The sequence below is a fragment of the Arachis stenosperma genome, chromosome 1 (assembly GCF_014773155.1).
Source record: "Arachis stenosperma cultivar V10309 chromosome 1, arast.V10309.gnm1.PFL2, whole genome shotgun sequence".
NCBI classification, from domain to species: domain Eukaryota; kingdom Viridiplantae; phylum Streptophyta; class Magnoliopsida; order Fabales; family Fabaceae; genus Arachis; species Arachis stenosperma.
Window position 1 is genome coordinate 11,606,866 of NC_080377.1, and position 14,973 is coordinate 11,621,838.

The 14,973-nt window shown below is 32.3% G+C and overlaps 1 protein-coding gene across 1 annotated transcript; it reads right to left on the bottom strand.

The window, feature by feature from the left end:
- Window positions 1-1,477: 1,477 nt before the first annotated feature.
- LOC130966422 (naringenin,2-oxoglutarate 3-dioxygenase) lies at window positions 1,478-6,300 on the bottom strand. The gene is made up of 3 exons (XM_057891229.1): window positions 5,833-6,300; window positions 4,943-5,371; window positions 1,478-2,123 (listed from the first exon to the last, which is right to left on the bottom strand). Exons 1-3 carry the CDS (start codon window positions 6,193-6,195, stop codon window positions 1,815-1,817), a joined length of 1,101 nt encoding a protein of 366 aa, XP_057747212.1. The 5' UTR covers window positions 6,196-6,300; the 3' UTR covers window positions 1,478-1,814.
- Window positions 6,301-14,973: the final 8,673 nt, after the last annotated feature.

Sequence of the window (14,973 nt, forward strand, 5' to 3'; positions counted from 1 at the left end):
TTAATTAATTAATATAATATATTTAATTAATTAATTATAATTTAATTAATTAGTATAATTATTAAATTAATTATTATTTTAATAATTATATTGAATTATAGTTAATATTATTAAAATAATTTAATTATAATTAATCATAATAAATAATTATATTATTATTTAATTAATAATTTATATTAATAATTTAAATCATAATTAAAATAATTATACTCAATTATAATTAATTAAATTTATTTACACAAAAAATAAATTTAATTTTTTATATATTATAAAATAATTTTTAGTGGGTTATTTATTTTTATTTATAAAATTTAAATGTTAACCACATTACAAAATAATAGAGTTTAACTATATTTTTTTATATTAAATAATTTTGTAAATTAATATAATTTTAAATTATATATTGTGTATTATTTTTATATATGAATTTATTTAATATTAATATTTTTATTAGTGAATTTTTTTAAATTTATAAATTTAAATTATATTATTAAAAAAATTAATTATATTAATTTTAAGAATTTTAATTAATTAATTAAGTGGGTCAACAATAGAGACTACAGTTAGTTCCTTCTAATGGAGAAGAGAGATGCATTGAGTTTCTATTTATTGCTTATAATGCAAAAACTGATGTGGAATTATTTTTATGACAGGTGAACCATAAATAAAAATTGGGATGAATTCCCTATTGGAGATGGTCTAAAAATAAAAAAGGAAAAGACAAAAGTAATAATTGGCTTAATCATAGTATCTATCTGTAGCTTCCCTCCCTTTCAGGACGAGTATGTAGTAGGTGCCGTCAACGGTTTAGATTCAACCTATATATACACTGATAGATCTCAAGCCGTTAGTTTAATAGATCTATGGATGTTGGTGTACTTGGCGGTTGTGATTAACTTTAGTCAAAATTAATTTCACATAATATTATAGTATTTATTTTTTAATGTCATATCAATTATATTACGTATTAAAAAAAGTTATTAAATCAACTATGTATATAAAATATTATTAAAATATATAATATATATTAAAATTATATAAAAAATTATATTATATATAAATACATAATAATTTATTTTTAGTGTATATAAAATATTTTTATATCCTATATATAACCAGGAAAATATATTTTACTCTCAACATAATGGCCTTAACTCATAACAATCAAAGAAATACTATACTACTAAATATAGTAAATTAATATAATTAAAGCCATATCCACATAATAATTAACAATCAAAGAAATATAATAGAGTTTTAATTTAAAAAAAAAACCATACTAAAGCCTCAACATCATAGTAAACACATATATATATATATATATATATATATATATATATATATATATATATATATATATATATATATATATATGTGTGTGTGTGTGTGTGTTATGAGACAAAATGTTAAAAGATTGATAATTCTAAGAACCAATATTTGTAATAAAAAAATAAAAATTAATTAATATTGATACCAATTCCAACAAATATCAATTCGTTGTTTCTTATTTCCCATTTATAAAGTAGTGTTTACATAGATATTCATGGATCCTATGACCTAGGCAAAGAAACAACAAATTAAAGCCATATCCTCATATGATTAAGCTTTAATTTAACAGAACACAAAAAGAAAAAAAAAAACATGGGCCTATACTTTGGACATACAAATCACAAAGCTTAAGAGATAATATGTAAATATATTTTTTTATGGTATTTTCTAATCCGACGGACAAATAAGTATTCCGTCGCAAATTGTAAACATACTTTTATTAAAGTAATTTTAAATAGCCCATGAAAGTTGCAACTACTTATTACTCAAGCAAGAATTTGATCAAGAGGCTTGGCTTCCAATTTGTTTGTGTTGTTCAAGCCTTGGAGGTTTTGCCTCTCCTTGGCTAGCTTCTTTAGGTTAGCAAGCTCAAGGTCCTTGCTCATCTTCCTCCTATACATCTCGGCGAAGGTGATCGGCTCCTCCATCACCGGCTTCTCTCCCTCCTCGACCTTAAGAGGGTATACGATCGCATCCGGTGCCGGATTTTGGAATGTGGCGATGGATAAACGGCTAGAGTTTGAGTTCACAACGGCTTGGTGATCAGCATTTTTGAACCTACCATTGCTTAGGAACTACCAAAAAAATTATATCACATATATAATTTAGATAAATTAAATAAAGAGATTGTATGTTACAAAAAAAATAATATATGAATGAAAAATTATTTCTATAGAGAAGTATAGATTATTATTATTATTTCTATTTTTTTGAAAAATATTATGGTATGATGATAGCTAATTTCTAATAAAATAAAATGTTATTATTTCATTAAACCTAAAAATTAGTATAATTCTTGTCAATAATTTAGATTATACAGTGTTAAATGCAAAAACTTTTATAAAAGGCTAAACATTTTAAATTTTCAAAGTAGTTATTATACAAAAAAGGATAGAAGTTAAAATAATTATCCAAAATAAATAACATTTTAAAATAGGCTACAAAAATCAGCACAGTCAAACCATCTATCTTTGTGTTTATTTATTAGGGTTTTGTGCTTTGGGTTTACATTTTCAGCCTCTAGCTTTCGTTTTTCGCAATGAATTAGTCATTCACATACCAAAAAAAACTATGATTTTACTTAATGCTCAGGGATTAGTAGGCCTTACTAATTAATGATAATAATAATAATAATAACATAAATTGATTGATCGAGCATATTTTGATTTTATTAAAAAATGGTTCAATTTAGATTATCATTTAAAATCTATACCAAGTGATTAGTTTATTTCTTATTTTTTGAAAATTATTAATTCATTTCCAACACATAATTAATTATTTCCAAGAATTTATGCTTATCATGTAGTTATTAAAAAATAAATATACTATTTGTTTCAAATAAAATGTGGTTAATTCATTTGAAAGTTTAAATTATTAAAATATAATCACCACAAATATAATATTTTTTTTTTTGAAAAATGTATGTTACATAACTTATACTTAACCAACCCATACCGTAATTTTAGAGGAATTAAAGCAGTCCACCATATATAAGTATTAATTAATAGTTCTTTGGTCCAACCCTAATTAAAGTTCTACTTACTTCACATAATAATAGTAATAATATTTCGTTCAAAAATATCTGCTAGTTATATTATATTAAATAAAATTTAAAATACACTATAAAATCACCGGAGTCAAACCACTTGTATTATTATTGCATTTTTTTATTAGTGTATTTTATTTCGCAGCCTCTCCTTTAGCTTGGGTATTAAGTAGGCCCATCTAAATTTATTGATTAAAATAGTTGAATTTAGAACATTTCAAAAGTTGTAACAAAGTGGACCAAAAATTTATATTCAAAATAAATATGCTAAAAAAGAGCTAAATGTGTAGCATGCGTGTGTGTGTGGATTTTTTCATAAAATATTGATGTGGACAGATTTTTCTTCAATGATAAATATTGAAAAATGTGATTATTAATAAACATTCAAAGATGGGGGACTCTATCTTTCCACATGAGATGAACTTTACTTGGCACCTGTTTTTTCGGTGAATTAATTATATATAGCTTATTAAATTACTTAATTGACCCTTTATTAATTTGCGTCAGCTTATAGTTTACTTTGCATGTATATTGTTTCGTCTATTAATTCTAGTCTCTTTGATTTTCAAAAATGAGTTATTGTAGTTAGAACTTAGAAGATAGGAAAGTGAGAGAAAACGGTTCATGAACATTTTAAATGGAATCACGTTAAATTCTAAAGGTGATGTAAATTGTGATAAGTGTTAATAGGCTGAACTATAAAAATTTGGAATTAAAAAAAATGGTGTTGTTTTTTTGGTGTTTAAAAAAAAGATTGTGTTATTTAAAACACTTGTTGAAAATATTACACGTAAAAGATTTGAATAAAAATGTAAATTAATCTCTAATGCGTTGACATTTTTTTATCTAAATTTATTTAAAAAAAAATTCAGAGAAAATAATAAAGAATTTGTTATGTGTACTTATAATAGCAGTCAACTTTGAATAAGATATGAACTATGAGCTATTGTAAACTAAATTCACATCATTTCAATAAAAGTCTGAGTTAGTTGACATTTTATTTACCAAAAGAAGTAAACTATCATTTTAGTTAGATATAATTTGGTGAAAACTCATGTGAAGTCGACTTCACGTGAAGTTGATATATGAGAGCTGTTAGATGAAAATTTAGTCAAATCAGTCAAATCATCTAACAGCTCTCAAGTATCAACTTTACATGAAGTCGACTGTACCTGAGTTTTTACTATATAATTTTTTATAATGACTTTTGAAGAAAAAATAGTTTAATCTTCAAGAAATAATTTTAACGTGACAAAATACATATCTTTTTTTAAGTAAGAAACAACTCATGAATTTGATTTCATTTTTCATTAAAATATATGAAAATTATTTAAAAAATACGTAAAAAAATATATCAAGAATTGCACTTGAACTTTATCTCTAATTTTTCCCCCAAATTTAATTGAATTTTTCCATCGTCCACATAAAAAAAAGTCGCAAAAATAATTCTCTTAGAAAAAAAATTTAAAAGGTAAAAACATTTATTTTTTTAAGTAGACTTGCAAAAAGTCCGAGTCCAAATCTAATCTCTATATTCTTTTTAAATAAGTCTTCTTATATTTAGTTTATTTTATCAAACTAAAGGGTCAAATATTATTTTCTTCTTTTAAAATTTATGTTATATAAATTTTATGCATGGTAAGTGTAAAGTAATTTTACACGTGTATTCAATTACGTAACGTCATATTAGTAAAAATGACTGTTTTTGACATTTACCACCTGAATTATCATTTAAAAGAACATATATAACTGTACGACTGTATAAAATATTTTACAAATTTAAATTCATAAAAAAATATTTTGGAGAGAGAGAGTGAAATAAAAAAAGATTGCATAGGGAATACTCACATGACCATGATCTCCAAGATTGACAACAAAGGCACCTTCCACAGGCTGAACAGTGATCCAAGTCTTACCATTATCCCTTGTAGCTTGAAGCCCACCAACCTGATCTTGAAGAAGGAGTGTGATGGTGCCTGGGTCTGTGTGCCTCTTCAATCCAAGTGTTAGGTCTGGTTGAGGGCATTTTGGGTAATAATTCACCACAACCTTTTGGTCCATGTCCACACATGCTTTTGTTAGTGCTTCTTTTTCTAGCCCCATTGCCTCTGAGAGGACCTCTAGGAGCTTGCATGCAAGCCCCATAAGGTCCTCGCTGTACTTTTTCGTCACCTCCATCCATCCTTCCGGCTTGTCCGGCCACCTCGAGTAGTCGCGGTTGCGAATCGGGTATGAAAAGTATGTCACTATCTCCCTCCAATCTTGCACTGCTTCTCCCTGTGTTATGAATTGTGTTATTTGAACATCTAAATTATTAATGTTCTATTAATTATACAACCCAAGAATTAATGTGTTTAAATTGTTGGAAATCCTTTTATTCAAAGCCATGAGGCAAAATTAACAAGGATTTGTGTATTCGACAAGCATGTAATTAATTATTTTTACTATATTAACACAAAACTTTCGTACACATATATGTGAATTAAAATAATATTATTTGTACATTAAATTAATTTTTAAATATATATAATTTAATTTATTTTTAAAATATATTTTATACTAATGAATAATTTTAGTACGAAAAATTATTGTTGTCCATAATTCAATATCTAAATTTGGAGAGATTTTACAAATCATTCATTTTAAGTTGAGCAAAAATTATTAATTGGTGTGATTTGTAATCTATAAATTCTTTTAGATACTTATTATGAAAAAAAAAAAAAAAGATAAATTCTTACTTGGAGATGGCTAGAGACAATGAAACCACCCTTCTTGCCACCGGACATGTCGAAGCGAAGCTTCTCGTCCGGTGGCAAGGCGAAAAACTCTTTAGCCAGAGATGTCATCTCGGAAATGAGCTTGGTATCCACACCATGATCCACAACCTGAAATATTCCCCAATCTTCGCATGCTTCTACAATCTTCTTGCATATCTCGGCCCTACGACCATCTGCGTCGTTGATTCCGGCCAATGATATGACTGGAATCACGTCGCTGAATTGGTTGTAGGCAACTTTTGGCCTCTCATCTTCATCCCTCACAAAGCTGGACTCAAGAGTTTTTTGCTCAGCCAAGTGAGTGAGGGTTTTTGCTGGCGCCATATGAATTTTTTTTTTTTTGAAAAATCTTATTATTTAATTTGGTGTTTTAAAGGGTGTGAGTGATTTTTTTTTTTTTTTTTGAATGGAGAGTGATTTTTGATGGTTGGGTGAGATATGGGAATGGAAGATGGGGTTTCTTGGGTTTATATAGTACTAGTGATGGCGTGGTAGGTTTGAATTTCACACGCACCCAAATTTAATTAATTAGTCATTATAATATATAAATATGAATATTTTCATAAATACCTCCAACATATTCTATTTGTGATGAAATGATGATACTTATGAATTTACATTAATTTTATATGTTAAATAATAATAAATTGTAACTATATATAAAGAGGACGGAGATACTGAGATACATTGTTTTGTGGAGTTAGTGCTGTAGACACTAAACAATAAAAAATATAAAATATAAAATTAATTTATAAATATATTAAGAAATCAATTAAATAAGCTACGTGCGTACAGTGGTGTCCATAAACTTGTTAACAACAACAACAAAAATAATTGGATTCATAACTTTAGTGTTAAAACTTAAAAATACGAGTAAATATAAGATTTTAATTATTTATTTTATATTATTATGAAACTGATAAATGGTATCATGGTATGCCAAGATCGTATAAGATAAATAAATGTCTATATACTTCATCCATTAAAAGACTTGTATTATATGTTACATAGTTTTTTTTTTCTTTTTTGTATTGTGTTTAAAATTTTTATTTCGAGTTAACAAGAATAAAATTTTAAACCTTTTAATTATACAAATTTTGATATTCTATTATAAAATTATTTTTTACAAAAATCTAAATTGATAAAGCGTATATAAACAATAATAGAGTAAAATATATTTTTTGTCTTAAAATTTGTTAGAAGTTTTAAAAATAAACATAAATTTTATTTTAAATTTTATCTTAAAAAAATTCAATTTGTATCAAATATATTCCTGACAATTAATTTTAAGGCCAATTTAACAATAATTTCACAAGAACAACTTTCAATACAAGTAAATTAGACATAATTGTCATGTATCGTTGTTGGATTGATCCCTAAATTTTTTAAAAAAATTTAACTGTTAAGGATATATTTGATGCAAATAAAATTTTTTAGACAAATTAAAATAAAATAAAATTTAAAAAAAATGTTAAATTTTTTTGACAAATTTTAGGGGAAAAAAACTTTATTCATGATGATATTTTTATTTCTAATAGTTTTTAAAACACATTAGATTTTTTAAAAAGGGTAGCTCCTACTAACTTGTCTAGATAAATGGTGAGTTGGAAGAAGTTTCAAGTTTCAACCATTCAATGTCACAACTCACAAGTCACAACTCACAATCACGTTGCTACCTAACTCTCTTTGTAACCACATTTTGTAACACATATCAATGCTTCTACACAAACCCCTCTAACAATTTAGATAATAGTTTCAATCTTACAAGTCATATTGACTCCTGCCATCTTTCAAAGGTACATTGAAAAACAAAATAGTCAAATATTTATATTTATAATAAAATTTTATAAATAAATAATTCAAAGTATTAAAATGTGATAATAATTTACTTTTATAAGTATATTTTGAAAATTTTAATTACTTTCTAAAAATTATAAAGCAACACATAAATATATAATAATTAAATTTTAGGAAAAATTCTACTCCCCTCCCCTTTATTTTATAAATGTACATTCCCTTCTCTTCTAACTTTTAAAAAACCTTTTCTTTAATCCATTTTAAACTTTTTGTGTTAACTAATGTTAACTTTATCCATTTTTTAAGAAAAAATAAATTATTTTTTAAAAAAATACCCATTAACAAAAATTTTATTTTTTATTATTATATTTTTTTATAAAATATTTTTTAATAAATTATTTTTTATTGATTAAATTGTATTTTTTAAAAAATTTAATAATTATATTATTTTTTTTCTAAAATATCCTTCAATAATTTTTTAATTATTAAATTATAATTTTACCAAAATTTTCCTTAACGATTTTTTTATATTTTACTATTAATTTTTTGATATCTATATATATTATTTTAACATTAAATAAAAAATTTTAGTAAGATTATTTTTCAATATCAATATATATTAATTGTTATATATATTAACAATGGTAAAATTTTTTTATTTAATGTTAAAATAATATATATTGATGTCAAAAAATTAATAGTAAAATATAAAAATAATTGTTCATAAAAATTTTGGTAAAATCAAAATTTAATAATTAAAAAATTATTGAAGGATAGATATCTTAGAAAAAAAATAATTTAATTATTAATTTTTTTAAAAGTATTTTAATAAAAATACAATTTAATCAATAAAAAATAATTTATTAAAGGATATTTTGGTAAGTAAAATTTAATGATAAAAAATAAAAATTTTTGTTAATGGATATTTTTTCAAAAAATAATTTATTTTTTCTTAAAAAATGGATAAAGTTAACACAAAAAGTTTAAAATGGATTAAAGAGGAGGTTTTTTAAAAGTTAGAAGGGAGAAGAATGTACATTTATAAAATAGAGGGGAAGGAGGTGTCATTTTAACATCTCACAGAAAAGGAGAGTGGAATTTTCCCTAAATTTTATGTTTTAGCATTTATGAGATATTTTTAGCAGCTTTTGTTGTTGTTTAAAATTTTAGCAGCCTTCAAGCGTGGCGGCTCCTGGCACTGTTGAAGTTTTTTTTTTTGGTTATGGGTTGAATTATTATTTTAAGGGAACCCTTGGTCATATTGGGCCTCTCTTTTTGGACATATTGGGCTGGTTCTCATATAGTTAAATTTTGATTTCTGTTTGGGCTTCTTAACTCTTGGTTGGGTTAGGCATAGATTCCATGCCCAACAAATACTAAAGTTTTAAATTTGGTTTTATGGCCCAAGTACAAAAAAAAGTTTGGTCTTATGGCTTATAAAATTTAGGCGACTCTGTCACATTACTAAAACACAAAAAAAAGGGGTGAGCATGGTGATTTGATTCGGATTCATGATAAAATTAGAACCGAACCGAAATTGATTCAATTTGGTTTGGATTTGTGTTTTTTTAAATATTTACTCAAATCAAACCAAACTGATTAAAAGCGGATTGATTCGATTCGGGTAATTGGGTACTCGATAACTTTAAAATTCGTAAAAAAAAAAAATCAAACTTTTATCTTAAAAATTCAACAAGTACAATAAATATGTAACATCAATAGAAATAATCTAAACATGTGAAATACTAAATACATTAAAAACTAAACTCATCAAAATCCAAACATATTAATAGTGAATAATTTTTGTTTAATAGAAAAGTCATATATATATATTTTTTTTATTTAATTAATATATGATCGGATTTACGGGTTGGTTCGGATTACGCACTCCTAAAATCGATACCTGAACCAATCACTAATAAAGACTATCGGTTTGGTTCGAGTTAAACCTGATTACCCGTTGATTCCAAAACCAATTTAATTGGTTCGATTCGGATTCGGATGGGTAATTGGATACCTGCAACCCATACTCACCCCTAAAAAAAATGTTATTTATTTATTTATTTATTTTTAAGCAGCATCTTTGTTTGATACTGCTACATTAATATATACTATATTTTGTATTTGTAGTTATTGTCTTTGCATATTTAGATATAATAAAACAAATATAACACATGGGTATAATATAAGGTTACATTGGATGCTTCTAAGATGTATATGCCGACATCAAATCTTAAAAAGTATGTGTGTAGTTGTACGATGCTCTTGCTTAGCATTTTTAAAATCACAAGTTGCTGTCTCCCTATATTCTCTCTTCTTTCTTCTTAGAAAGAAGTGTGGGCTAAATACTAATTAATTTATTAATTTGATCATGTTTATATCTCTAGCTAGCAATGGAGAATTTCAATTTTCTAATATACATACACTCATTTATTAGTGTTGAATTTGACTTGATATACAAACACAAGTTCAAATTAAAGAATATTGTTTAGTAACTGTTCATACCCTGGCCCAATACAAAGGCCCAGGTCCAACTAAAAGGCCTAATCTAAGGGATTAGAGCCTAGCTAAGTGCCGACCTTCACATAAAAAGTCGGTGTTAACCACGACTTGGTCTGAAGAGGTCGGATGTGAGATTAGCTGGCAGATAAACACTCATTCAAATGGGTAACCGCCCCTAAAATCTCTCTAACCGCCTCATAAAGCCATATCTTAACCTCCCCAAGATAATAGGGACGGTTACCATCCTAAAGATACGGCACTACACCAACGGTGGTTATTGGCTCACCACTATAAGTACACTGACACCCCTCAGGTATTTCTAAGTCCAATACTCTCTAGACCTGCTTACACTCTTGCTAACTTAGGCATCGGAGTGTCTTTGCAAGTACCACCCCCCATTCACGCGCGCGCACAAGTTGGACGGAGCCTCCCGAGTTGCGGACCTACCTGGAGTTCTCCTCCATCACACACTTGGGCCGCCAAACGCCATTGGCCGTATTAATCTCCGGTTACCTACCGTAACATTGGCGCCGTTGCCGGGGACCCGCGAGATCATCCCACGATGGCAGATAGATCCCATGAAGAAGGCCATGTCGAAACAGATTCTGAACAAGAGAATCTAGACATGGGAAATGGTAATGAAGACAATGACCAGCATAGAGAGGGTACCTCCGGAGTAAAGAATCCGAAGGTAAATTCCTCAGATGGGCGTGAATCAGAAAAGGAGGGACCATCCCACGTAGCTGAACTAATAGGATTGGTTCATAGCCGCCTGGAGCAATTGGAGCAAGAGCGGGAGAAACAAAAGGAAACCGAAAGGTACCTTAAAGAGGAGATGGAGCGGCGAAAAGAGTTAGAAAGAAAACTCTTACAGCTAGAATCCTCCCTCAAGAACTCCCGCGACGAAGGCGAAGACCAACTCCCGGGCGGAGAAGATCCCTTCAGCGAGGACATAATGAGGGCAAAAGTTCCAAGGAACTTCAAAAGCCCTGATATGGACCTCTATGATGGAACTACGGATCCAAAGCATCACCTTAGCAACTTCAAAAGTCGGATGTATCTAGCTGATGCCTCCGACGCTACGAGATGCAAGGCTTTCCCGACCACTTTATCGAAAGCAGCGATGAAGTGGTTCGATAGCCTTCCCCCGAGATCCATCACCAGCTTTGAAGACCTCTCAAGGAAGTTCTTGATGAGGTTCTCAATTCAGAAGGATAAAGTAAAACATGCACCGAGCCTCCTGGGAGTAAAACAGGAGGTCGGGGAGTCTCTACGAGCCTATATGGAAAGGTTCAATAAGGCATGTTTAGAGATCCAGGACCTGCCCACAGAGGCAGTAATAATGGGGTTAGTCAATGGACTCAGGGAAGGTCCCTTCTCACAATCCATATCTAAAAGACACCCCGTTTCTCTAAGTGATGTACAAGAAAGGGCCGAGAAGTACATCAACATGGAAGAGAACGCAAAGCTAAGAGACCTGAGTTCACGACCTGGACCCACTTCCTCCTCTAGGGAGAGAGAAAGGGAAGGCAAAAAGAAGGAAGAACTCGGTCTCGAGAGGCCCAGGAAGTATCACTCTTATACTCCTCTAAAGACTTCTATAGTGGACGTATACAGAGAGATTTGCAACACTGAAAGGCTGCCACCCCCAAGACCTATTAAAAATAAAAAAGGGGGAAGTCGCAGCGAGTATTGCGAGTACCATAAAATATATGGTCACTCCACCAATGACTGTTACGACCTCAAAAATGTGATAGAAAAGCTGGCTAGAGAAGGTCGGCTTGACAGATATCTCATGGAGAGGTCGGACACCCATGGAAAGAGAAAGCGAGATGATATGGACAGGAGAGATCCTCCACCACAGACCCCTGAGAGACACATCCACATGATCTCAGGAGGATTTGCGGGAGGGGGAATCACCAAATCTTCTCGCAAAAGACATCTCAAAAGAGTCTATCAGGTCGGAGATGAGACACCCGACCTCCCCACTATATCATTCACTAAAGAAGATGGGCAAGGGATAATCCCCGGGCATGACGATCCCGTGGTGATAACTATGATCCTAGCCAACGCCCATCTCCACAGAACCCTAGTAGACCAAGGAAGCTCAGCGGACATCCTTTTCAAGCCCGCCTTCGACAAGCTAGGGTTAGATGAAAAAGAGTTGAGAGCTTACCCCGACACCCTATATGGGTTAGGGGATACGCCAATAAAGCCGCTGGAATTTTTACCCCTTCACACCACCTTTGGAAAAGGGGAAAAATCAAGGACTCTGAGCATAGACTTTATAGTCATCGATGAAGGGTCAGCCTACAATGCCTTAATCGGCAGGGCTACCCTTAATCGTCTTGGAGCAGTGGTATCAACTCCTCACCTCTGCATGAAATTCCCGACTTCAGGGGGAATAGCAACGGTGAGGGGAGATCAAAAATTGGCAAGGAAGTGCTATAATGAAAGTCTAAATCTGAGAGGAAAGGGCAAAGAAGTTCACACCATAGAGCTGGGCGGCACAAGGACCAGAGAAGAGCTACGACCCCAGCCGGGAGGAAAAACCGAGGAGATACAAGTCGGTAAGGAGGAAGGAAAAAACACCTACATAGGAGCCAACCTGGGGGAAATCCTGAAACAAAGGTTGGGTGAACTCCTAAGAGCTAATTCCGACCTCTTCGCCTGGAAGGCTTCCGACATGCCCGGGATTGATCCCGAGCTCATGTCCCATAGGCTCTCGGTTTACCCAGGGTCCCGACCTGTACAGCAAAGAAGACGCAAGCTCGGCCCAGAGAGGACCTCCATAGTAGAAGAGCAAGTACAGGTGCTCCTGGAAGCCGGCTTTATTAGAGAGGTCAAATACCCAACGTGGCTAGCCAACGTAGTGCTAGTCAAAAAACAAAATGGTAAATGGAGAATGTGCGTCGACTATACCGACTTGAATAAGGCATGTCCTAAGGACCCTTATCCTCTACCGAGTATTGATGCCCTGGTGGACTCCAGCTCAGGGTACCAATACCTATCATTCATGGACGCCTACTCGGGATATAACCAAATCCCGATGCATGAACCCGACCAGGAGAAAACATCGTTCATCACACCAAAAGCCAACTATTGCTACGTGGTCATGCCATTCGGACTGAAGAATGCAGGAGCCACGTACCAAAGGCTGATGAACAAAGTATTTTCCCTCCATTTAGGGAGCTTAATGGAGGTATACGTCGACGACATGTTAGTAAAAACCAAGCAAGAAGTCGACCTCTTAACCGACCTCTCACAAGTCTTCAACACTATAAGGTTGCATGGGATGAGACTAAATCCCGCAAAATGCGCCTTCGCAGTAGAAGCAGGAAAATTTCTAGGCTTCATGCTAACACAAAGAGGGATTGAGGCCAATCCCGAAAAATGCAGAGCCATCCTAGAAATGAAGAGCCCGACTTGTTTAAGAGAGGTTCAACAGCTCAATGGCCGACTTGCAGCCCTCTCCAGATTTTTGGCAGGATCGGCACTAAAATTCCTTCCATTATTCTCCTTATTAAGGAAGGGATGCCAGTTTGAATGGACTCCGGAATGTGAGGAGGCGTTCCAAGAGTTCAAAAAATTCTTAAGCCAACCTCCTATCTTAACCCGACCAGTACCGGGAAAAGACCTTGTCCTATACCTATCCGTGGCAAACAGGGCTGTCTCATCAGCCCTGATCAGAGAAGACGAGGTCGGTCAACACCCGGTCTACTTTACCAGTAAGGTTCTACAAGGCCCTGAGCTAAGGTACCACAAACTAGAGAAGTTTGCCTACTCCTTAGTGATAGCCTCACGAAGGCTACGACCTTACTTTCAGGCTCATACAATAAGAGTCCGTACAAACCAACCCATGAAGCAAATCCTCCAAAAGACGGATGTTGCAGGGAGAATGGTTCAATGGGCGATAGAGCTCTCCGAGTTCGATTTGAGATATGAAACTCGGACAGCAATCAAAGCCCAATGCCTCGCCGACTTCATTGCAGAATATGCAGGAGAACAAGAGGAAAAACCGACTACATGGGAGCTCTATGTAGACGGATCCTCCAACAAAACAGGGAGCGGCGCAGGTATAATATTGGTAGATGGAAAAGGAACCCAGATAGAGGTCTCCTTAAAATTTGAATTTCCGGCTTCAAACAATCAGGCAGAATACGAAGCCTTGATTGCCGGATTAAAGTTAGCAGAAGAAGTTGGCGCTACAAAGGTGATGATCTACAGCGACTCACAAGTGGTGACTTCCCAAATAAGTGGAGAATATCAGGCGAAGGACCCCAATATGAAGAAATACTTGGAAAAAACCTTGGAACATCTGGGGCACTTTGCGGAAACCGAGGTTAAGCACATAACTCGGGATCTAAATAGCAGAGCTGACGCCCTATCCAAGTTAGCAAGTACCAAACCCGGAGGGAACAATAGAAGCCTGATCCAAGAAACCCTCCAAGAGCCCTCGGTATCAAAAACAGAGGATCAACAAGAGGTACTTGAGGTAGTCGGCCTAAACCTCGGATGGATGAACCCCTTAGTCGAATACCTGAAATTCGACATCCTCCCCAAAGAGGAGAAAGAGGCTAAAAAGATCCGAAGGGAAGCACAACATTATACTTTGGTGAGAAATGTCCTTTACAGAAGAGGGATATCAACGCCATTGCTGAAGTGCGTACCGACCTCAAGAACCACCGAGGTGTTGGAGGAAGTACATAGTGGGATCTGCGGAAACCATCTCGGAGCAAGGTCGCTGGCCAGAAAAATAATCCGAGCAGGATTCTATTGGCCGACCTTGCAGAAAGAGGCAAC

Bases quoted from the DNA above. Each gene is read 5' to 3' on its own strand.
- LOC130966422 (XM_057891229.1), bottom strand. From the start codon at position 6,195: ATGGCGCCAGCAAAAACCCTCACTCACTTGGCTGAGCAAAAAACTCTT. The intron at 5,372-5,832 runs GTAAGAATTTAT...TTCATAACACAG, and splicing joins TTGTCTCTAGCCATCTCCAA to GGAGAAGCAGTGCAAGATTG. The intron at 2,124-4,942 runs GTGAGTATTCCC...TTTTTTTGGTAG, and splicing joins ATCTTGGAGATCATGGTCAT to TTCCTAAGCAATGGTAGGTT.